This window comes from Schistocerca piceifrons, chromosome 4 (genome assembly GCF_021461385.2).
Source record: "Schistocerca piceifrons isolate TAMUIC-IGC-003096 chromosome 4, iqSchPice1.1, whole genome shotgun sequence".
In the NCBI taxonomy this organism is placed as follows: Eukaryota; Metazoa; Arthropoda; class Insecta; order Orthoptera; family Acrididae; genus Schistocerca; species Schistocerca piceifrons.
The window spans coordinates 607,523,909-607,549,608 of NC_060141.1; the positions used below are offsets into that span (position 1 = coordinate 607,523,909).

Here is a 25,700-nt window from a genome sequence, read left to right on the forward strand (position 1 = left end):
TCTTCAGGTGAATCACATTTTTTCTACATTTGGTCGATGGTCGTCTCCATAAAATGTAGTCATCGAGGTGAACGGTTGTTCAAAACGTGCAGCGCGCCAAGGACGCAGGCTGGTTCAAAAAATGGCTCTGAGCACTATGAGATTCAACTGCTGAGAGGGCATCAGTCCCCTAGAACTTAGAACTACTGAAACCTAAGTAACCGAAGGACATCACACACATCCATGCCCGAGGCAGGATTCGAACCTGCGACCGTAGCGGTCACGCGGTTCCAGACTGTAGCGCCTAGAACCGCTCGGCCACACCGGCCGGCGAAGCAGGCTGGTGGGAGCAGTATTATGCTATGGGAGACATTCTCCCGCGCTTGCATGGGACCTGTGGTAGTAATCAAAGACACGCTCACAGTTGCAAACCACCTGCATCCCCTTCCGCGACGGCGATGTCATCTTCCACAAGTATAATTGAACGTGGCTCGGAGCCTGAACAGTGCTACAATGGTTTGAAGGGCATTATGGTGAACTCACGTTGATGTCTCGGCGACCAAATTCGCCTGATGTAGATCCTACTGAATCCACCTGAGTCGCTATCGGACGTGATTACCGCGTACGCAAGTCAGTAGCACCTTATTTACGCAATTTACATTACCTGTGCGCAGACATCTAATGTCACATACTTCCACAAACCTGCCAACAGACTGTCGGATCCCTGATACGTACAATCAGAGATGTGTTTCGTTCCAAAGACGGACAAATAATCTGTTAATAGGTGGTCATAACGTTTTGGCTCATCAGTGCATGTTCTGGCGAATTAACATCTGATGTGACAATAAAAGCGTAGCAAGGGCAGAGATTTTTCTATTGAGCAGTCAAATAAACCAATGAAAAGAGACAATGTATAGCACATTAAAAAACATCAGTGTTGCTTTTCCTGTAAGAAAGATTTACTTGAAGTTAAATATTCTTGTGAAAATGTAAAACTGGCACCGAATATTGTTGGACGCGTTGAGAGATGTTGTGTTCAATAAAATGCGAAGTTACGTACTGAATCAACAAAGAGGAAACGAGTGACTCATTTAGAGGGGGCAGTTAGTTGATGGATCACCATCTACTGCATTCCAGGTTAATCAATTTTTAATGAAGTATTTGGCGAATTTTTGGTTAAAAAATCTGTAGCGTTAGTTGGGATGATGCAAGAACTAATGAAACAGAGCTGTTTGCCAAACTAACCTAATACTGGAAGGATAACTAATGCTTCACGTGTGGGAATTTCCAGACATAGTGATGAAAATTATCTCAGAAGAACACATCAAATTAGTTACCCTTGTCACTATGTAGAACTAAGGTGAAAAGGTACACATGTATGTTAAACATGCCAAAGAAATTGAAATAATGAGATTAAACCTTGTATTTTATATATTCTAACGTAATCATTTTTGGTACTTTTTTACTGAAAGACATAATGCTGGATAAAAAGGGCAGAAATAAACTATATGAATAAGGAACAGGAGGCCTGAAGACAGACAAAACAACAAGTGATTAATTGTGAAACCTTATAAGGAAGTAAATAGTTGAACTGATAAATCTTAGAATGTAGTATACCTGGTGCACTATTAAGATTAGGAATGAGCAGGTTCTCCGCGAATCAGCAAAGAAAGAAAAATATGAAAAAGACTGACAATAAGAAGGGTCACGTGCTAAGGCATCCGGAAGTAACCTCCATTGTTCTAGAGTGAACTGTAGAGGGTAAAAATTGTAGGGGAAGACAGAAATTGAAATGCATCCGGCGAATAATTGAGGACACAGGTTGCAAGTGCTACGCTGAAATGAAGAGGTTGGGCGCAGGAGAGGAATTCGTGGTGGGCTGTATAAAATAGATGGAGAGACAGAGAAATAGAGAGATTGACTCTGGTGCGGAGAAAATGAATACCACGTCAAGTAGCGGAATTTGTGATGATGTCAGTCAGAAATCACAACTGTAAGCATAACGTGACACTATTCCTCTTACTCAGTTCTGAAAACACTCCTTAAAGGTACATACTGGCAGTTTTCTCACCTTCAAAGGAAATTTGAAGTTTTCCTTAGACTTATTTCCTACGTGAGTACAGTAATATTTTATATCACGGCATAACTTCTAATTTTTTGCTTCACAGTGCGTTGCTCCAAATTACTTAAAGTGACTACATGGAATACTGATGTAAGCTCCTTTCCCCGTTATGGATCTTTTAAAGCTGTAACATTTTTCCTTACCCTTATTAGATTAGGCAAAGTTGCCGTATCTCAATATTTATGAACGATTACACTGGGCAGTTACGAAACTTTGAACATAGTATGAGGGAACTTTGGTTGTTCTCGGTGTCGTGAAGACCACAGACAAATTAATTGTAAAGTCATCTCTTCTCGCTCCATGTAAAAACTTACCACCTCGAGATTAGCGTCATACAGTTCCACCTGCCAGTTACAGTACAACTATGCCCCGTTCACTGACAGTACATAAATACTTACCCTCTTCCTTATTTTTTCCGGTAGTGCTGCCCTTACTAGCGTCATTATCATGTCCATAACCTTTGGTGCGTTGACGAAATGCATCGCCTTTATCCTCCGGCAGTAAGCTCCCTGTAAGACATAAAAGGTTTCCTTAAATTATTTAATCTACTTATAGTGCTTGAAAAGGCGTTACGTAAGAGCCTTACCATAAACGTCCGGGAGTTAACAATTTTTTTGCTCTCGTGCTCCAGAGAGAATCTGTTTTAGTTAGTATAACAACAGGTCCCACTAATCATTGATGGTAGACACTTCTTATTGCCTATTTCTACGTACACCAACAGCCAATGGTTTGCTTCGCTGTGGTGTAGGATGCTATGTGAAAATTCAAGAAAGTGTATTGATTGTGTCGCTTCGTAAGGTTTCATTAAATGTATGAAAGTCTCATTTACAGCAATTATTATGAAATAAATTTTCAAAATTTTTTCATGCTTTGTTGAGAATACAAATTTAAAGTAAGTGGAGATTAGGAATAACTTTGCCTCTGATTCCAAAAATTATCTTCAATTTCTGTTTATTGTATCATGTATACGCCTAACAGATAAGAGATATTTTTTCCCTAGGCTGACAGCATGCTGTCGTCACCAACCAGCAGTAGTGTGCATAGTAAAACCAGTATCCTTAACTCCACTTGGAATGTGATCCATCAGTGGACGGCAAGATATCCTAGGGCGAGCATACCTCACTTCGATTAGTTGTACGTATTCCACGTGGGTTTGAGGATTGGGATGATAGCTTTGAAATTGATCGTAAGACAATGAAAATAAACTGGCTAGTTCTAATTTCAGTTTGTCATACGACTGGATTGCCGCGTCCCTTCACAATGGAAAGCTTATACAAACTTTTTAGTTGCAATGGACTCCACAGTCATGATAAATTTCTTGAATGAAATCATTTTGACGCATTGGCTGTTAATGTAAGAGTTAAACTGTCCTTTATGCCATATCACTCAATGCTATATAGACTTTTGTTCTGAAATACTTTATTGTATGGTGTGTTCCCTAAGTCTATACTTATCATACTTTACTTAATTCGTGTTTATTGTATTATATGTCAGGCAAAACACGTTCTGTTTCTAAAATTGTGCGTTTAACGGGTTACACTCTGTAAGTCCTCTTTTTATTTTGTCAACTAAACAAGAAAGAGTTGTTTTATGCTTTATATTTCAAGTATTATCCAGAATGAGATTATCACTCTGCAGCGGAGTCTGTGCTGATATGAAACTTCCTGGAAGATTAGAACTGTGTGCCGTGCCGAGACTCGAACTCGGGACCTTTTCCTTCAGCGGGAAAGTACTCTACCATCTTTTTTTTTTTTTTTTTTTAATCTCATTTTGTTCGTTTCCGTTCGTTGTATCTGCTCTGGGCGGACGTCGAAAGACACTTGTTTCAGTTCGTTGTTGATCCATTAACTCAGTTTTTTTTTATTACAGAGGGCAGCTAACCCTCTGACCGAACACGCTGAGCTACCGTGCCGGCACCATCTGAGCTACCCAAGCACGACTCACGCCCCTTCCTCACAGCAGTAAAGCTGTGAGGACGGGACGTGAGTCGTGCTTGGGTAGCTCAGATGGTAGAGCACTTGCCCGCGAAAGGCAAAGGCCCCGTGTTCTAGTCTCGGTCCGGCACACAGTTTTAATCTGCCAGGAAGTTTCAAGTATTATGTTGGACACTTGATAGTGGTAACATAACCGGGTATACGTAGTAGTAAAGAATATGGAACGAAATGTTGATCTGAGCCCAAAAATAACAGCCGGTGGGGCAAATTCATGTCAGTCAACTGATTTGAGCTGGTTCTGTATACAGGAAGAAATACGCTTTCCAAATTATTTAATTTGTAGTGTTATAGTCTTCTTTTGGAAAACTTGTTATTTGCCAGTATAGTCAGATGGCAAGTAAATAGTTTCCAAAAGTAGACTACAACACTATATTTAAAGATGGCCTCTTATAAAACTGACAGCGTCAGGTAATTAAGTAATCTTTATTTAAAATATGAGGTGAGGCTGCTGGAAGAAATTTTCCTCCCTGTTGCTACGATTTATTTTCATCAGCTACGAGAATCTAGAGTGTTTCTGGTACTTCACAACCTCGAGAGACAGACAGACCAGGACAGTCGAAATGAGTATAACTTTCCCCTACCCAGTGGATATAAAGGTGACTAAAACTATTATCATTGCTATTTTTAACGGAGCATGAGATGAAAACCTTTACTGCAAACCACAAAAGTTCGTAGTCGATATTCATCATACACGGAATGGTCAATCTCGGCTCTGCTACTGACATTTTCACGCTCTCTGAAATGGCATTACGTTTTGACTGCTAATTGGAGTCGTAAAACAACTGGGTATTTGCACACTAATGCGTGTTTCTGTTTCCACATTCGGCAGGTGCATTTTACGATTGTGCCTGCCTTGCTTGACCTATGAACGGATTTCTACATTTTCTTCGTGCACGATTCGTGTGAACAACCGTACACACTTTAAGATTCATTATGACGTCTATGGCAGAAGATATAGTTTCATTAACGGTAAGAACGTAGGAAAAATAATCGCCTGTATGGTTCTGAGGTGGCTATTTGCCTAAATGGGTCTGCCTGACTAAGCAGTAGGTGGGGGGGGGGGGGAGGGGGGGGGGCTGAGGAAACTCTTCTAGAGCCCATCAAAGCATATTGTGACTGAATGAATGACGTTCTCCTTTACGTGTATGCTCATCAACATTTTTTAAAAGTCGTGCCTCATTTTCTCGTCAAAGACGATTCTCTCTTATCTGCATAAGTTGGATGTCGCCAATCTCACACGAGTCTCTTACAACCAAGCAGTATTAATGTATGGCCTCTGAAAATCTTTTGTCTAATGTCTTTAGTAGACAGTTGCAGTTCTACAAATGAATCTTTGCCTGCCATTTACTTTACTTACACCTCACTGTAAGAGATCGTTTCATTCATGTCTTTATACGTTGTTAGTCCCAAATGTGATTTGATTGACTATAATTGCAACTGATTAATTTTGTATCCATTGGATTTACTCTGCGCTAAAGACTGATTGTCTGTCTTTGCATCGCGCTGTGGGTTTGTTGAAACCTGTGTTCTGCTTGTGAGGATACTTTCGATCTCATCACAGACCTGGTTAGATATACAGAAGGAACGTATTTTCACTATGTGGCTTTGTTGTGGCACTGCATCGAAAGCTTTCCGAACGTTTAGAAACACGGAAACAAACTTGTTTCCTCTATCCCTAGTACAGTACATACCATTTGTGAAATGCACTAGTTGACTTGCATACGAACGTTTCGGTCGGAGTTTAAGCTGTTCTCAGTGGAGTGTAGCTCGTGGTCTAGTGCCTAGCGTTGCTGCCTCTTGCTCACGGGGCCTGGGTTCGATTCCCGGACGGGTTGGGGATTTTCTCTGCCAGGGGACTGGGTGCTGGTGTTGTCCTCATCATTTCATCCTCATCATTATCAATATTCGTGACATTGGCTAGATAGGACTGTGTACCAAAAAAATGACTGTGAAAAAACCGGGCTTTGTACGGGCGCTGATGACCTCGCAGTTGAGTGCCCCAAACCAAACATAATCACTATCATCATCATCATCACCCACGGAGTGCTTTACTGTGTTTCCGGGTAGGTTAAAGCGTCAGATCCAGGGTTATGCCATAAATATACAAAAGTAATACAGAGCAGTGGTTCTGTGGAGCCATCTCTAAGGTGTTCCGTATCTTAACTGGTAAAAACGGAAACCTTATAGGCTCACTTAGATGTCCATCTCGGTCTGTCTGTCTCTGTGTCTGTCTGTCTGTCTCTCTCTGTGTCTGTCTGTCTGTCCGACTGTTAAGAACCCTTTCTTCTCAGGAACGGACAGACATATCAGTTTCAAATTTACATCGCATACTGAGGTAAATTGGAAATTTGTGGTACGATCTTATGGGACCAAACTGCTTAGGTCATCGTTCCCTAAGCTTGCACACTACTCAGTCTAACTTAAACTAACTTACGCTATGGACGCCACACACCCATGTCCGATGGAGGACTCGAACCTCCAACGGGGAGGAGCTACACGGACCGTGACAAGGCGCCTTGGACCGCGCGGCTATCCCGCGTGGTGCATAATAAGGCCTATGGGTAGGCGGCAATGTAAAAAAAATTAAGATTCTAATTCAATTTAATCAAAACATTCGTCTATTTAGGTCAGAAACTTTGATACTCGCAAGCTCTCTCATGAAAATCTGTAGGGTACTTCCCGTTGACATAGAATCATGAAATTTGGCAAGAAGCAAGGTATCACGGTATAAGTAGAGGAAAGGATTCCAAAACTTAAAGCTAAAACATTCTCGAAAGTCTTGAAATTCCCAGGACCGAAAAGTCGCCTTATCGATGTCGATAACAGACAAAATTTGTCAAGATTTTTGATTCCCGGAATGGATCTATACACATTATTAATTTTATATGGGACCCTCAGAGCGCGGCTCCTACTTGCACTTGATCAATTATTTTTTTATACTGATGTCCAGTGCCTTTCCTAAATATAGGATACATAAACCGATGAACCATAACTTTATGACTATTGCCCACCACAGATTGAACGTCACCTGGTGGCGTTAGGAGCACATGACACAGGAATGTACATACGCGTAGAAGACACGATTGGTGGGTCATCCTAGCAACGACACAGGAACAAATGCGTAAGTCTACAGACGTAAGCGACGTTGATGAACGGCAAATTGATACGGTCCTGCGGCTGGAAGAGAGCATATCGGAAATGAAAAAGCTGGTGAGCTGTTTGCACACTACTGGTGCGAGTGTCTATGGAAACTTGTTGAAGGGCGGAGAAACCACGAGTACGCCACAAAATGTTGGAAGTCCAAGACTCATCACACAAATCGAAAATACGTGGCAGTTCTACCGACAGAGCATAACGCTGGTGCAGACACAAGGGTTTCGAGCATACCGCTCAAAGCATATTGCAGAACACGAAGCTTCGCAGGACACTACCACCACGTGTTCCCATTCTGACCCAACGACATCGTCATTTACAACTGAAGTGTTCACAGAATCAGCAAGATTGGATGGTGAATGAATGCGAATGTGATACCTGATGGAATGAATCACATTCCTTCATTGGGTCCAAGATCCGGAGAAAAAAAAAGATAGGGCAGTAAGCGCTATTACCTACTATTGGCTGATGCTTTAACGCCACTAAGGAATACTGTCTACCTCTGGAACATAGCTATAACACGTGGCCACCCATTTGTGCAACGTATTTGTGGAATGTTTCAGTTTATTCTAAAACAATGAAATCTTAATTGTCGTTCTGCTATTAGTAGAGTGTTACTGCTACAGTCTGCAACTAGTCAACGTTTAAACAGACACGTCCGGTTTTAAAAAATATTATATCATCTATCGAATTGAAACATGCAAAAAAAGCGTAAAATACAGTCTGTTTGTGCAGTTTACTGTCCACGTAAATGTTCGATGAAAGTAAGAGTTTTCTGTGTTTGCTCTGAGACAAGTTATAACTAGCAAAGGAGATCAGTATAACGCTCAATTTCATTTTGCGTTCACCACAGTTTTGAAAGAACATCTACTAATAGATGAATATTATCTTTATCATTGCATAAATTATACAAGTTCTTTATTTGTAGAAAGCATTTGAATTACCTAACAGCTTTCAAAATACCTGAATGGCAGCTGAAACTGCGATTTATTCGAGAATGCAAGGCTGACACGGCAGGGAGCAGATATCTGACTTCTTCCCTGAGAATATTGCAGCTTTTCTTCGAAAAAAGTAACTGTCTTGCAGATGTTCTCTTTGATCCAGCGAACTTGTTTTCACCTATTGGACAAATTTCGGTTTCGAAGCGTAAGATTTTGTGTGCAGTGTTCGATTAATTTTACGAGACACAAGTACATTTTTATTACTTTCTTCATCGTGCAGACGTTGTCTGGCTGATGACAACTCACTTCGAAGATCTTTATTTCGTGCTTGCAGTTTCATGCATATTTTTCAGATCAGCATTTCTCTTTTGCAATGCCGCTACGAATTTCTGTAAACTGTCACTATCTGAATCATTGCAAACAACTTCCTCTGTAAATTTACATCCACGAGCACCCTTCTTTCGTGGTGAAAGCTTTGCTAAGGCCTTTACGCATTTCTGTGGATCTCACGTTTGTTGTTGAATCGTTCCTTTCTTTCTCCTATTGTACGTGTACTATCACTGGCGCTATTACTACAAGGCAAATTAGGCGATGAAAACTCATCGCTCTTAAGCACTCGCTTGCATGGCAAAATTAGCAGTTCCGAACTCAAGTTTCTCTCATAATCAGTTTCTTTGACATGACGAGAGCATATACTAGCCTTTACAACATTCACAGCGTCTGTGCTAAAGAATTTCGGCAACTTTTGCAGCTCAGCGAAAAAGACTACACTCACGAAGTCACACAGTCGCCAGCACACAAACTTGGGCGGAAGGTGTTACTCTCTGACGTCATATGCAGGACGGCGTAAGTGCGATTACTTCTGCGCAGCCGTTACTGTGCGTCTTGACTGGTTCGATGGGCGTCGATTTACGATTTGAGTTCCCGAAGTATCTCCGTAATATTTGCGTGGTGATCGAAAGCACTGGTAATAAACTTAGCAGCCCACACCAGAATTGTTTCGATGTCCTCCTGTAATCCGACCTGACTGGATCCCAGCCACTAGAGCAGTACTCAAGAAACTGTCCCATAACACCGAGGTCGAATCCTTCACCACGGCAATCTTTATAGGCTCATTCCATTTCCTGTCGCATTGTAACGAAATGTGGTGTCACCGCCAGACACCACACTTGCTAGGTGGTAGCTTAAATCGGCCGCAGTCCATTTAGTACATGTCGGACCCGCGTGTCGCCACTGTGTGATCGCAGACCGAGCGCCACCACAAGGCAGGTCTCGCGATACGGAGTAGCAATCGCCCAAGTTGTACGACGACATTGCTAGCGACTATACGGACGGAGCCTTTGCTCTCATTTGCCGAAAGACAGTTAGAATAGCCTTCAGCTAAGTCCATGGCTACGACCTAGCAAGGCGCCATTAGCCTTACATAGTTTGATAGTTATCGTATAAATGTCTCAAGAAGAACGTTGTAAACCAACAAAGAATAAAGTTAAGTATTCGAGGAGCTGCATACTTTTCTTATTAGCATTCAATAGTTAGCCTGTTCCAGACTTCACGGCAGTCGGCGTGTGTGTACACGTGCCTTTCTTTCGGCTACCCGTCACTGTGGACTGGCTGCATTGTCAGTCCACATCACGAAATTCCAAGACGTTTAATCGCCATGTCTGTGTCAAGTTACACACTGTTAATGCTGTATTCGAACTTCGTGGGATTTCTTCTCATCTGCCTCAATTTACATTTTTCTACAATTAGACCCAGCTGTCATTAATCACACCAACCAGAAATTTTGTCTGAGTCATCTTGTATCCTACAGTCATCCAAGTACGGCACCCTTTCGTACACTACAGCAACGTCAGCAGGCAGACGCTGACTGCTGGGCACCCTAACCTTCAGATCATTTATGTATATATAGAGAATAGTGGCGGTCCTATCAATCTTCCTTGGAGCAAGTTATGTAGTTCTGATGTTGATACAGCTGTTGGCTATAAGCCATATTCTCAAATCTGTAGATTCATACCGAAACAGTTTCCTTTATGAAGATTAATATTCAGCATCCAAAATATTGGCCATCGATCCTTCTCTACTACTTTCGCATCCATACCGCGTTTCACGAAGCGTATGTGGGATAACCTACCTGCTAACGTGAAATACGGCACTGCTGATACTTGTAATATTATTTCTTGACTACATATAAGGGTACTGACTGTTAAAACATATTGTTCAATCATTACATTTCTCTCTGACCCGAATGATATAATTTTCTTCCGAAATAATCGGCAACCATTTGAACTAAACACTAGTTGCTTTAATTGTTTTAAAAGGTAACTGCTGTGCTAGTTCTTCACATCGGAAATCTTGTTATTCCAGTCACACCACCTCTTACCAGTGCAATCGGACTTCTCCTTTGTGTCATCTATACATGATTCACACAGTCAAAGAGGAAGACTGTACTTGATGAAAACTCAAGAAGTAATAAGACTTCTTCACACAGAGGAAGTAATATTTTTTCTCGTACAATTACAAATATTTAAGGAAAATTGTGAAATAAATATAATATAAAATAAAAATAACGGTACTCTTCATTCCCATTTAGATATTTTGATATAGCTTGGGGACTATATATATATGGTGGTCCATTGATCGTGTGCAGGCAAAATATCTCACGAAATAAGCGTCAAACAAAAAAACTACAAAGAACGAAACTTGTCTAGCTTGAAGGGGGAAACCAGATGGCGCTATGGTTGGCACGCTAGATGGCGCTGCCATAGGTCAAACGGATATCAACTGTGTTTTTTTTAAATAGGAACCCTCATTTTTTGTTACATATTTGTGTAGTACGTAAAGAAATATGAATGTTTTAGTTGGACCACTTTTTTCGCTTTGTGATGGACGGCGTTGTAATAGTCACAAACGTGTAAGTACGTGGTATCACGTACCATTCCGCCAGTGCGGACGGTACTTGCTTCGTGATACATTACCCGTGTTCAGATGGACCGTTTAACATTTGCGGAAAAGGTCGATATTGTGTTGATGTACAGCAATTGTGATCAAAATGCCCAACAGGCGTGTGCTATGTATGCTGCTCGGTATCCTGGACGACATCATCCAAGTGTACGGACCGTTCGCCGGATAGTTACGTTATTTAAGGATACAGGAAGTGTTCAACCACATGTGAAACGTCAGCCAGGACCTGCAACAAATGATGATGCCCAAGTAGGTGTTTCAGCTGCTGTCACGGCATATCCGCACATTAGTAGCAGAAAAATTGCGCGAGAATCGGGAATCTCAAAAACGTCGGTGTTGAAAATGCTACATCAATATCGATTGAACCCGTTACCATATTTCTATGCACCAGGCATTGCATGTTGACGACATTGGATGTCGTGTACAGTTCTGTCACTGGGCACAAGAGATATTATGGGACGATGACAGATTTTTTTTCTTTATTGTTAGTTTTAAACCTGTTACATGCAGGCCATCAGCAGCATACTACGCCGCTCTTTGGCCACAGGGAAACACAAAAGATACAAATGTAGACAATTGGGGAAAAAGTAAGGTGGACATATAAACGGAGACATACACTTTTAAAATACATGGAGCCATTCACGGGCGTAGAGTCCAAGATAATATTCGTTCAGACACTTGGACACACAAAGAAACGAAAATTGTCACACGCGAACGGAGGAGCACAAAACGAATAACACTGAAACACTTGAGCACGAATGACGGCACACACAGAAACACGAGGCGTTGATCTCCAGCGCGCGAATGTTCACTAAGCATTTACAAGTCCGGGGACCTGCCAAGAGAGGAGGAGGGGGGGGGTGGGAGAGAGAGAGGGGAGAGCAGAGATGCCACGGGCAGGGGAGAGAGGGGGAAGGGAGGAAGGGAGGGAGGGGGAGGGGAAGCCTGGGGGAAGAGGGGTGGAGGAATGGGGGATGGGAGGAAAAGGAGAGAGAAGGGAGGGAGGGTGCCCAGAGGAAAAGACACAGGAAGTGGGAGGGGAGGATCAAAGTTGATAGGAGGGGTAGATGGAGGGGAGGAGGACATCATCAGGGAGGGGGAGCTGGCGGAAGCCACCTTGGGAGAGGGGAAGGAGGGTGGAGAGATGGAGACCGGGTGGGACGTGGGAATACAGGCGCGGCAGCGGGCGGAGTTGGGAAAGCGTAGGTGAGACATGTGGATGAGGAGGATCGAGTTTACGGGAGGTGTACAGGATCCGTATCCTTTCAAGGAAAAGGAGGAGGTGGGGGAACGGAATGAGGTCATACAGGATCCGCGTGGGAGATGGGAGACAGATGCAATGGTCGAGGCGGACAGCATGGCGTTCAAGGATCTGAAGGGATTTGTAAAAGGTAGGGGAGGCTGAGGTCCAGGCTGGGAGGGTGGAGGTCCAGGCCAGATGGGCATAACAAAGGATAGGGCGGATGAGGGATATATAGGTGTAGAGTATGGTGGAGGGGTCCAGACCGCACATACAGCTGGAAAGGAGCTTGAGGAGACGGAGTTGGAAGCGTGCCTTGGCTTGGATTGTCCGGAGATGGGGGGTCCAGGAGAGACGACGGTCGAGGGTGACGGCAAGGTACTTAAGGGTGGGGGTGAGGGTGATAGGATGGCCATAGACAGTTAGCTAGAAATCGAGGATGTGGAAGGCAGGGGTGGTTTTGCCTACAATGATCGCCTGAGTTTTGGAGGGATTGACTTTGAGCAACCACTGGTTGCACCAAGTGGTGAACTGGTTAAGATGGGATTGGAGAAGGTGTTGGGAGCGCTGAAGGTTGGGGTAAGTGCAAGGAAGGCAGTGTCATCGGAAAACTGGAGAAGGTGGACGGAGGGTGACGGCGGTGGCATGTCCGCCGTATACAAAAGGTACAGAAGGGGGGAGAGGATGGAGCCTTAGGGCACACCAGCACAGGGAAAAAAGTTGTAGGAATCCGTGTTATGGATGGTGACGTAGGAAGGACGGTGGGAGAGAAAGGAGCCGATCAGACAGACGTAGTTAATGGGAAGGGTGAAGGTTTGGAGCTTGAAGAGGAGACTGGAATGCCATACGCGGTCATAGTCACGTTCAAGGTCCAGGGAGAGGAAGATTGCGGATCGACGGGATTTAAGCTGGTTGGAAAGGAGATGAGTGAGGTGAAGGAGAAGGTCATTGGAAGAGAAGGACGGCCGAAAGCCACACTGGGTAATGGGAAGGAGGCGGTGCTGGCGGAGACGCTGGTGGATACGTTGGGTGGGGATGGTTTCCAGGACCTTGCTGAAGACCAAGGTAAGGCTGATGGGATGGTAGGAGGAGACGGTGGACGGCGGTTTACCAGGTTTAAGGAACATCACGATACGGGAGGTTTTCAACAGGTCGGGGTAGTAGCCAGTGGACAGGACTACATTGTAGGGCCTGGCCAGGGTGGAGAGGAAAGAGACAGGAGCTTCACGAAGGTGGTGGTCGGTAACACGATAGTGACCAGGAGTGGTGTTGCATTTTGTGCGGAGTCTAGCAATGAGATCCTGTGTAGTGATAGGGGCATTGAGTTCCGTGTGTGCAGTGTTGTCCAAGTACTGGAAACCAGGTGCGAGGGGAGGGACAGAGGTGTCAGTTCGATCGCCAACATCCGGGAAGAGGGAGTAATCGAACTGGGGATCATCGGGGGATGGAAAAGATATCGGAGAGGTAGGTGGCAAAGTGACTGGCCTTACTAATGGTGTCAGGGAAGGGGTGATCATCATGGAGAAGAGGATAGTAGGGGGAGGGTTTAGTTCCGGTAAGGCGATGGAAGGCTGACCAGAATTTGGGCGAGTTTATAGGTAGGGTAGCATTTAATTGGGTGCATGTCTGTCGCCAGTCCCGGCGTTTCTTAGCCGTGAGCAAATTTCGAATTTGCTGCTGGAGTTGCCGGTGGTGTCGTAGTGTGTCCGCGTCATGCATGTGGAGGAAGGCACGGTAGAGACGGCGGGATTCATGGAGGAGGAGGATGGCCTGTGGGGGTAAGGTAGGACGGTGGGGGTGGATGGCGACAGTAGGGACGTGGAACTTCACGGCCTCAGACAAGGTCTGCTGGAGAAAGGATGCGGCATGGGTAACATCGTCAGGGTGGTGGTAGGTGAAGGGGTGGCTATCGACCTGGGTGGAGAGGGTATCCCGGTAGGCATTCCAGTTGGCACGGGAATAGTCATGGACGTACTTTGGGGGAGGGTCATGACGAGGGTCGAGGCGGGGGCGACGACCATCTGAAACGGTGAGGAGGTCAGGAAGATGTTCGCTACCAATAAGCACCAGGACATCCACCGTTATGCGGCCAAGGAGGTTAGGCATGGAAAGGATAACATCGGGAGTGGAGCTGGATTCGGGATGGGTGTGCTGGGGAATGGGGATGATGTCGCCATGACGGATGTATTGCTCGCGTTCTATTTAGCGACGAAGCGTCATTCACGAACAGCGGTAACGTAAACCGGCATAATATGCACCATCGGGCAACGGAAAATCCACGATGGCTGCGACAAGTGAGCCAATTAAAACATTCATATTTCTATTTAGCGACGAAGCGTCATTCACGAACAGCGGTAACGTAAACCGGCATAATATGCACCATCGGGCAACGGAAAATCCACGATGGCTGCGACAAGTGGTCCAATTAAAACATTCATATTTCTTTACGTACTACACGAATTCGTTACATAAAGGGGGGTTCCTATTTAGAAAAACGCAGCTGATATCCGTTTGACCTATGACAGCGCCATCTAGTGGACCTACCATTGCGCTATCTGGTTTCCCCCTTCACGCAAAGCGAGTTTCGTTCTTTGTAGTTATTTCGTTTGATGCTTATTTCGTGAGATATTTGGCCCAGTCACGTTCAATTGACCACCCTGAATATATATTGGAAAAACATAATATATATAATATATTGGAATATTTATCGATATTTTATCAAAAGCCCTAGTTATAACCATCGCACTATGCTACATCTTACTGCTGACACTCCTCGCAAATAATGCGATAATTTCAACCTTCTGTAGAAATGTACAAAGAGCCTGAAACCACTTAAGGAAGTAAAATTTCTGTTATGAAGTTAGTTGCTGACTACTTCGATGTATACAACCACAGTTGCTAAAGGGGGGTAAAATGCTAACTTTCCTTCCGTTTGGTGGATCTGACGAAGGGCTGCACTCACCCTGTAGATCATCTCGAGGCCGCGCAGCAGCCCGATGCCCGTCTTGAGGACGTGCCCCGCCTGCACGTTCTTCATGTCTAGGATCATGATGTCGCCCAGCGAGTAGTCCTCGCGCAGCATCAGCTCCGACCACAGCAGGATGGCTTTGCTCATGACGAGCGGGTCGTAGTCGTCCGGGTTCTCGCAGATGTTTGTCGTTACCGACACGCGCAGGCAGCTGTCCGTGAGCCGCGGCATCGGGAACATCGTGCTGCAAGATAACGTCGGTCGGCGGTATAGAACACTATTGGCTTCGTGCCAGACGAACCACAATATATTTCAAACATGTCCTCGCGCTGCAGTAAATGGATTCATTACATTTATAACAACTAAGTAAGAAGTTTTAGATCTAAATCGTTGTAGATCAATGATATCCCTGCGTCGTAGCACTCCACTCGGAGGTTTTGAATCTCGGTGGTGGAAGACATTATAGTTCCGCCTCTATTGCAAGACGAGGAAAGGTGATGCCGTAAAATTCCTGATGACCTGACACTGTGTTAATGTTCTGGATTAAACTGAAATCTGCTTGTAGTGTGTAAAAAAATGTAGGCACATTACACTGTTGACGATGATCCTCCTGTCGCATGGAGACGTTATCTTAATGGCCACCTTGGTGATATTCGAGAGAAGCAGAATGTGTGGCGACAGCAGGTTGCACCGTGTCCCTTCTCGCATCAGCATACGACACTGACATGGCGCTACAGTCTACACAAATCCATTATAACCACGTACACTTAAGAGTTTTGCTCTACATAAAGTAATGTTCCGTAATTTTGGTACAACACATAAATGTCGTACTAAACGGTAAGATTACCTGCGGTATTGGTAGCAACTGTAGGGAAAGAAACAAATAAATGTGTGGGAGAGAAACTGGGAGTCGACGACTTCTCTTTGTTGTTCGTTTGTTTGTTTGTTTACCGGTTTTGCACATAATAAGTACAGCACATTGTTCAGTGTTAGTCTATTGCGTATTCTACATCCTTACGAAATACAAATTGCATTCTATAAGTAATAAAAATTTCTTGATTGCGCTACTTTCTCGCGTTCATGTGACCAAAGAAATTGCTTTTGTGCAAGTGTAATTTTCATGCACAAACATAAAAAATCTGTATAGTTATTGTTATTTTGTGCTTGATGGAATGTTTTTCATCATAATCAGAAGCAAGCGTTTCCTGTTATTATTGATACGTGTGAAAGTTGTTTATGAATAACAGAAATATGTTTCATACAGACTCGGCGAAGTACTGATGGTATTTTTGACTTATTTTTGTTTACCGTTTCTCTATTTTACCTTTTTTTAGAAATTTTTTTTCGAGCGCTATATGACTTTTGTATTTTCCTGCAATACCCCTTTGCCTAAAGTTACAAATCAACTGTTATCGAATAAAATTTGAATTAAACATTGACAATTTCAGTTTTACTGTACCTATTGTTTACGTGACCCTTCATGTATCCTTAGTTTCAGGACGTTTCACCGCTTCCGGTTTCGAGGAGAATCTACGAGAGTTGTTACAGAAGTAAGTTCCGATCGGTAGCGGAACGGAAACCACAGTGAGAATCCATAGCGTTTTATATGTGAAAAGCTATCACCACAGTTGTATATTGAGAATGATTGTATTGTGTCACATGGCTAGTTTCGGCAGCACGTTATCGCCTTCCTCATGCCCCACTATTGCCAAAAGAATTTTAGATTTCCTTGGCGCATTTATTGTGGAGTGCTTGTTACTAGTACACGTGGCCTAGGTCTCCTTAAGAGTCTCTACTCGACTGGTCGAATAGAGACTCCTGAGCAGAGCTAGCCCACGTGTACTAGTAACACAGACTCTACAAAAAAAAAATTTGCCAACGAAATCTAAAACTCTTTTGGCAGTGGTGAGGCCTGAGGACGGCGGTAATGTGCTGCGGAAACTAGTCATGCGAGACAAGAAAGTCATTCTCAATATACAACTGTTGTGGTACTTTTTCTCATACATATCATCAGCTGAAGACACTCGTCCATGCAAGAGGATAGGAAACCAAAAACCATGGTGTTTTATTTGCAACACTTAGCTACACCTTCCAGCTACTTCTTTACATAGTCCCCGCTCCGACTTTATACTACCTTTGTCATAGAACCCAGCCGCTTGTGTTTCCAACCAATTCCCTACACAGGTCTGCAGCTCACTGTCCGTGCTAAAATGTTTTGTTTTCAGAGCCAGCGGTTGACGAGGGCAGAGTTGAAAATCAGAGGGAGCCACGTCCGTGCTACATGGTGGGTAATCAAACACTTCCCATCGAAAACACTGCATGAGCGTCTTTGTAGCCTCTGCAGTGTGCGCTAGAGAATTATTGTCGTGAAGAAGGATATGCATGACAGCTATGTGACTTGGGGTTACATGAAAACACGGGAAATCTCTGGGTAGGCACCCACAGTTAGCGAGAACCACTATTTTGTAGGCATCTTTACGTTCTCACTGAGCGCTGAGAACTGCAAAGTGCAACGTGGTGCGATTGGCGGGTGTACTAGATACATTGCCCAACACATCTGTGCAAAGCTCCGTCGGGTTTTCACTGTGGCTTGCATCTCGTGACCTGTCGGAACTTGCTTTCTGGACAGCCCGCGTACCAAGACACTGATCGCATACGCAAATAAAGCAGTCGAAATGAGGTAACGCCCGACATGTATGCAAGACACCTAACATACAGGTAAAGTGGTTACTGATCACAGTTGCTAGGAAAGCTACGGTAGTCTACGCTTACTTATCACAGTCTACGGTAGCCTGCGGAAATTTTACAACTCTACGCACACTCAGTAGGTACACTTGGGATACAACTCACACACCGCAAGGAAGGGGCGCATTGTAAGCGGAGGAAGAAACCGTTGTACCTAGCTTCTCAGATACCGCAAATCTTCGCTAGCTGCCACATCTGGCGACTCCACACAGCAGACAGCCGGCATTTCTCAACTGGTCTGAGACGCAACCTCCTCCGCCACGACATGTCACGTGGCAGGATGCCATGGTCTCTGCGGAGATAAAGCTGCCTGCAAGCTCACAACAAGCTACTGTATTATTCAGTCTACATGCATACAAAGAACTCAGCGGCAACCCTCTTGTTGACGACCTTTCGCCTGCGAAAATTTTTCGTGGCGCTATGACAAATATAGGCCACATTGACGGTCTTACAGCGTTACACACTTCATTCCCTGCGTAACCGTAGCCACCCAGTAGTTTGTGTTGCCTCCTAACTCTGTACTGAAACTACAACTAGCTCTGTTCAAATAAATGGAACAGAAGATCTATTCCAAGAAAACCATTCCGGGTTAGCCAGAGCCTATCCCTCTTTATCTGCACAAATTGAAAAGTACGGTGTTCAGTCCTGTGTTGTCAGTAGGAATTCTTCCTGTTAGCCCGCAGCTCGTGGTCGTGCGGTAGCGTTCTCGCTTCCCACGCCCGGTTCGATTCCCGGCGGGGTCAGGGATTTTCTCTGCCTCGTGATGGCTGGGTGTTGTGTGATGTCCTTAGGTTAGTTGGGTTTAAGTAGTTCTAAGTTCTAGGGGACTGATGACCATAGATGTTAAGTCCCATAGTGCTCAGAGCCATTTGAACCATCTTCCTGTTAGTAATCACTACACTCTGCTCTGTCAGTGATTGGCTGAGTATGCCAGTGCGAAAGTTGGAAGAAGGCAAAGGAAACCACCTCCATAAGAACGATGTGATGTAGAGATCTACTACTTCGGGTTATGGCTTTAGTTTACCTGTAAATTAACTTTCTTCATGGATGAAACTTCTGCAAACTAACATACACTATGTGATCAAAAGTATCTGTAAACCCACAAAAACATACGTTTTTCATATTAGATGCATTGTGTTGCCACCTACTGCCAGGTACTCCGTATCGCTGACCTCAGTAGTCATCAGACATCGTGAGAGAGGGGAATGGGGCACTCCATGGCACTCACGGACTTCGAACTTGGTCAGGTGATTGGGTGTCACTTGTGTCATACGTCTGCAGGCGAGATTTCCACACTCTTAAACATCCCTAGGTTTCCTATGTGATAGTGAAGTGGAAACGTGAAGGGACAAGTATAGCACAAAACTGTACAGGCCGACGTCGTCTGTTGACTGACAGAGACAGCCGACAGTTGAAGGGGGTCGTATTGTGTAATAAGTATACATCTATCCAGACCATAATACGGAAACTCCAAACTGCATCAGGATCCACAGCAAGTACAATGGCAGTTATGCGGGAGCTGATAAAACTTGGATTCCATGGTCGAGGGGCTGTTCATAAGCCATACATGAAGCCGGTAAATGTCAAACGACGCCTCGCTTGGTGTAAGGAGCGTAAACATTGGACGACTGAACAGCGGAGTGACGAATCACGGTACACAATGTGGCGATCCGATGGCAGGCTGTTGGTATGGTGAATGCCCGGTGAACGTCATCTGCCACGGTGTGTAGTGCCAACAGTAAAATTCGGAGGCGGAGGTGTTATGGTGTGGTCGCGATTTTCATGGAAGGGGCTTGCACCCCTTGTTCTTTTACGTGGCACTGTCACAGCACAGGTCGACAATGATGTTTTAAGCACCTACTTGCTTTCCACTGTTGAAGAGCGATGCGAGGATGGCTATTGAATCTTTGAACACGATCGAGCACCTGTTCATAAAACACTGGCTGTGGTTGAGTGGTTACACGACAATAACATCCCTGTAATGGACTGGCCTGCACAGATTCCTGACCGGAATCCTATAGAATACCTTTGGGATGTTATGGAACGCCAACCATGTGCGAGGCTTCACCAACCGACATCGATACCTCTCTTCAGTGCAGCATTCCGTCATAATGTGCTACCATTTCACAAGAAACGTTCCAGTACCTGATTGAACGTAAGCCTGCGAGAGTGAAAGCTGTCATCAAGGCTAAGGGTGGGCCAATAACATACTGAATTCCAGAATTACCGATGGAGGGCGCCGCGAACTTGTAAGTCATCACATAGTGCATACATATAAGTCTACTGCAAAAGAAGTTGCAAACAACATTGTGTTCAGGGCAACCGCAGCTGTCAAAGTACTTGTTGTGGAATGTCAACCGCAAACAGCTGAATGCGGTTTTCATTCGACAAGATGCAAAAGAAGTAGTACATACTGCAACAAAATTCTGTTAACTGCGATGAAGGTCTATTAATTCTTACGTCTTTGCTAACGAGGTTTTTTCTTCTTGGGTTACAAGTGCATGGTCTGTTATAGCCAAAACGAAAAGATGCTGTAGTAATTGCCACAGTATTGCTAGCACTACTAAACTGCGCTAGGGAATCAAAACAGGAAGAAAAGTAAAGGGGTCTTCCATACTTCACACAAAAACAAGAACTTTTAATGCCTCTGCACGGTATTACGCTACAATAATACACGAGTATAGTGGCTGCAAAATAATCCATTTCTCTTTGCCTCGGTGGGAACTAAATATCTAGATAAGATGACTCAGTGCACATCGCTCTAACACGATAAAACACTTCAGAAGTGTTGTGAAAATGGTCAACATCCTATCAGAACTACAATACTTACATGAATTTCTTACATACTCCTATGATTTCCCTGGGATTCCTGTTCATGAGCAGCTCTGGGTATCTGTTCTTGAGAGAGAAGTAGGCATCTACGGAGGTCTTGACACGCTCCAAACTACACTTACAGTTGATGTACATGCGTTCCAGCCGAGCGTCATCTGTAAATGAAATACATGCAGCTCATATACATGTGAACTAGAGTGATTATAGAATGAAGAATTCAGTCCAATCTAAACTGAATTTAGTTTTTTGAATTTCTTGTACATATGCAGTGTTAAAGGGAATAACATTAAATGAGGAGACGTATCACAGAGTAGTGTGTCGTGGAAAAGATGATGTCAGACGTCTTGGAAATAAAAACATTAAAAACGAGTCTAATATATATTTTTTGCCTATTAGTTTTGTTTATTTTGTAGAAAATCTCTATGTTGATTCGAACATTCAGTAGAGTATATAAGTTTTTATACAGATGGACCCCACCACGAAACGATCGTATGATTTTCCATCTGATTCTAAGGACTACACGAAAGACGCTACCTGAAATCTCAGCAGAGGTTACAATCATGTCACTACGAATCTTAGGCAACAGATTACTGGAAGCTGAGTTGAGACCTCAAAATGACATGAATCGTTTATAGCCGGCCGAAGTGGCCGTGCGGTTAAAGGCGCTGCAGTCTGGAACCGCAAGACCGCTACGGTCGCAGGTTCGAATCCTGCCTCGGGCATGGATGTTTGTGATGTCCTTGAGTTAGTTAAGTTTAACTAGTTCTAAGTTCTAGGGGACTAATGACCTCAGCAGTTGAGTCCCATAGTGCTCAGAGCCATTTGAACCATTTGAATCGTTTATAAGTGACAACATAGCACAGACAACAGAGACTCGTGTGATGTAGAGACACAGCGGCTTTCTGCGTTGTTCGACGACGAGGTCTGATTCTGTTTCTGTTTGCGAAATAGGCGCCAACGCGTCCGTGTACAACCTGTGAAAGATCACAAGACGTAGCGATTCACGAGGTCCATCAGCTCCTGGAATCATGACGTGGGGCTCTATGGGTAAAACAACAGGGCTAATTTCGTAATTACTGAAGGGAGCACTCGCCAGTATGTGGCAAGAATGGTAACCCCTGTTGATATACTCTTCATGAACAGGTGCATTCCAGCAGGATAATGCAACATGTCAGTCTACATTTCACAAATGCTTTGAGGAAACTGCAAAACTTTGACTAGACTGCCCAGTCTTATGAGTTATCACCAATAGAGAATGTGTTGGATGCCACGGAAAGACATATACTTCCATAGTTTTCTCCAGCCAGCCGCCATCATGAACTGATACAGCACGTGTTTCAAATGAGACAAGAAATTCGTCAAGTTGACCTTCTGAGGCTGTTTGTTTCCAAGTCACAAAGTATACAAGAGTGTGTTCGTGCCTGTGGGGTCGCACCTGGTACAGATGTTGATGACGATGTGTGTAGAGAGATCAGATTAGGCTAGTTACCTATATTTTGTGGTAAGTGCGGCTGCATTTTCAGCCACTTCCGTATCACCATGATGGCCACCCTGATGTCGTTTTCGCTGGTCCCCAACTGCTTCCGCACGTAGGCCACCTGCTCCGGAGTAGGGAGTCCAGTCTTCATCTTGCAGGTTCAGCGTCTCAGCTGTTCAGAAAATAAACGTTATTAATTAGTTTCGCTGACGGAAAGTTGCTCTTACAGAGTGGATCAACGACATGTGAAATGGACAGGTTTGTCCGAGGACAAGTCAAATGGTATCTACACGTTTTCCATGCTCATTTTTAAGTTTATCCTAGGGAAACTATGTTAGCGTATGGTAGGATATTGCTGGTGTTACTGTGCTATCGAAGAGTGGTCCGCTCAACTTCAGTTCCGCCACTGCCGTGACAGTTGAATGTGATCGTCACGTCAGAAGTTACATCGATGTGTCAGGGCATGAAATTTATCTCAGGTGTCCAACAAATTTGTGCGCTCTTTCTCTACTGAAAATGTAGCGGACACATGAAGTGAGATCAGCATATCTGTCAATCTGCACCACTGATGACAACATTAATCCATTCTACAGATTTAAGACTGATACAGCTGAGCCGTTTGTACAATTAATTCTGATTATCTGAAATCATGGTAGTCTCGACTGCAATTACGTATTCGAGAAACGGGTGTCAGAATGTACAGAGGTAAATTTTGAAATTTGTCGATAGCGCTTGCATTATCTTCTAATGCCTCACCACTCAGTGCTTCAGTATCTTCCATTACAGAGACGGGTAATGTACTGGTTATAAATCTCCAGATGATCGACGGCAATTATTTGCAACGCTGCTGTTTGTTTAGTGTTGACTGTAACTTGTCTCTTAGTCTAACTATAGACGGCATACACGTTGGAATGTTTCGTCTCAGCAGTTGACTACTGCCCTAGTGTGGTAATTTGTGCGTTACTATCTAAAAGCATGACTTAGTGGTACCTTCGCTGCTGCTACGTACAAAGTGCTTGGAATGTATCTGTCAGCCGGTTTCTTGTATGACGCACCGAAGATATATAGAACATATAGTAAAGGGTATTCCTGCATTGATTATTGCATTTTTCATTTACATTCCATATCCCTTCAGTATCCTTCTTACTTAAATGTGTGAACTAACATTTAGTGAATAGATTCTTATCTCTCGTATCTTGAACTGTAGTTAAAGCTGTTCATTATTCTGACACTATTTTTACATGCCCGTGTGCCTGCTGGATAATTTTGTGGTACATATTTTACATATGTATCAAAATGCACCGTCTGCCAAAAAATGTGAAGCACCCAGAAGTGTAAGACTGAACTAAATGAAACCTCACTGGCTGGGAGAGGATGTGATATTTTTTCAGAGGTTAAAAAAAAAACAAGTCAAATTTACAAAGAACTTCGCAGTACGAGGTCGCTTATCAATAAGAACTTGCACCCGTCTAGGCTACAAGCATGCTCGATTGGGCAAGCCGGCTCAGAACTGTTGTAACTGGTCTTTGATTTCCTGGATACTCGTACTGGGATGGATATGACGTCCGGGTTGGTCCAGCGCACGCTCTATCTGGAACAGGGCTTGGGATTTTGCTGCCATGCATGGGTCGGTGTTCCTACTCCATCTACCATGTTGGTCCCCTCCCACCAAACCAATCAATCCAGCAGCTGCTAATCTCCGATCACTGCTGTGGGATGACACAGAATATAGCAGGAAGTCCATCATCGGTTCTTTGGTCACAGGCGAGGTGAGAACGGGTTATATGTGTGATGGTCAGATGTGGTCGACCGTAACGTTTATGTCTGCCCTGATGTCCTCATACAGTCCAGCACTGGGCAACTGTCACATCCGGATACCCCATGCATCTTGATACCGCACGATTCGACCAGCCGGTGAAATGGAAACCCACAACAGGACACCTTTCAAACTGTGTCAGGCACTGATAACGCTGTCTCATACGAGTGCGTGACTTTCAGTGTCCTCCACAGTGATCACCGAACATCTATCTCGGTTTGCGTCTCTTATATTACCTAGCCATCCTAGTAAAAACACTGGGCACGAACAGCATTACTGCACCCTGATTACTCTGTTACAGGAATTTGCAACTCCAATCATTTACAAACTTGCCGATGGCGTGTACGTCCGCGAAGCTACATAGACGTTGGACCACTTTCTCTAGGTGCTTACTTTTTTTGTCAGGCGATGTAGTTTGCTATAATATCCTTCTACAAAGGTCATTCAGAAGGTTTTGCACAGTCGTCTCTAATTTTTTTATGTTTTTCAGGAGGAGAATGAAATTTTGGTGAACATACTTGGAACGCTTAGCTATAGGGTGGTATATGAAAGTATTCTCTTTCATTTACTGGTGAGCCATAATCGACAGTGAAGCACATGTCAGGTTGCGACAACAATCGGTGATGGAGTTCCTCTTCAAGACCGGCGATGACTCTGCCACATCGATTCACAGGAAGTTGCTCCCTGTTTGTGGGAGGACACAGTGGATCGCAGCAGTATCCAGCGATGGTTGCAGAGGTTTTAAAAAGGTGAATTCTCTCTACTGGACAATCCACGATGTGGTAGACCATCGACAGCAGTGAGTGATGTGAATAAGGAGACCAGTGATCAAATAATCCAAAATGACAGATGTGTGACGACACGGCAGCTTGCTGAAACGACTCGTTATTGGGTAGTGTGGTAATACTGGTACAGTCACTAGGGTAATTAAAATTCTGTGCACGTTGGGTGCCTAGATTATTGACAAGAGAACTGCAAACGATGAGGAAGAATGTGTGCGAGGGTCTCATGAAGACCTTTACTGAAGAGTGGAAACAGTCTTTTGACGGCGTCATTACACAGGATGAAACATGGATGTTTCTGTCCGAGCCCGAGAGCAAAACTCAATCCATGGAGTGGCATCATCCGGGTTCACCTCGGTTGAAGAAACCAAGACTTCCACACACAGCAGGCCGAAAGGTGATGGCCTGCTTCGTCTGAGATGCGTGTCGTGTCATTTTCATTGACTTTTTGGAATCTGGCTCCACAAATAACCAGGACCGTTAATGTTTGTCATTGGACAAGCTGCGACGTGCCACCAAGACCCACAGACCACAGCTTCAGGGTCAGCTCATCAGACTACACCATGACAATGCCAAACCCATAGAGCCCTTATGACGCAGGTGAAATTCAGGAAAACGGGTTGGAAAATTCTTCCTCATCTTCGCTACAGTCCGGATTTGGGATTTATACCTCTTTGGTCGTCTGAAGGC

At 44.2% G+C, this 25,700-nt stretch overlaps 1 protein-coding gene across 1 annotated transcript in view; it reads right to left on the minus strand.

Annotated features, from left to right (window-relative positions):
* The window catches only part of LOC124796359 (retinol-binding protein pinta-like), a 127,999-nt gene that overhangs the window by 16,877 nt on the left and 85,422 nt on the right, over window positions 1–25,700 (minus strand). The window contains exons 2-5 of the mRNA XM_047260514.1: window positions 22,425–22,584; window positions 20,934–21,090; window positions 15,353–15,602; window positions 2,500–2,610 (exon numbers count right to left, since the gene is read on the minus strand). Of these exons, the coding sequence (XP_047116470.1) occupies window positions 2,500–2,610; window positions 15,353–15,602; window positions 20,934–21,090; window positions 22,425–22,563 (657 nt within the window). The 5' untranslated portion in view covers window positions 22,564–22,584. The remainder of the gene's footprint in view (window positions 1–2,499; window positions 2,611–15,352; window positions 15,603–20,933; window positions 21,091–22,424; window positions 22,585–25,700) is intronic.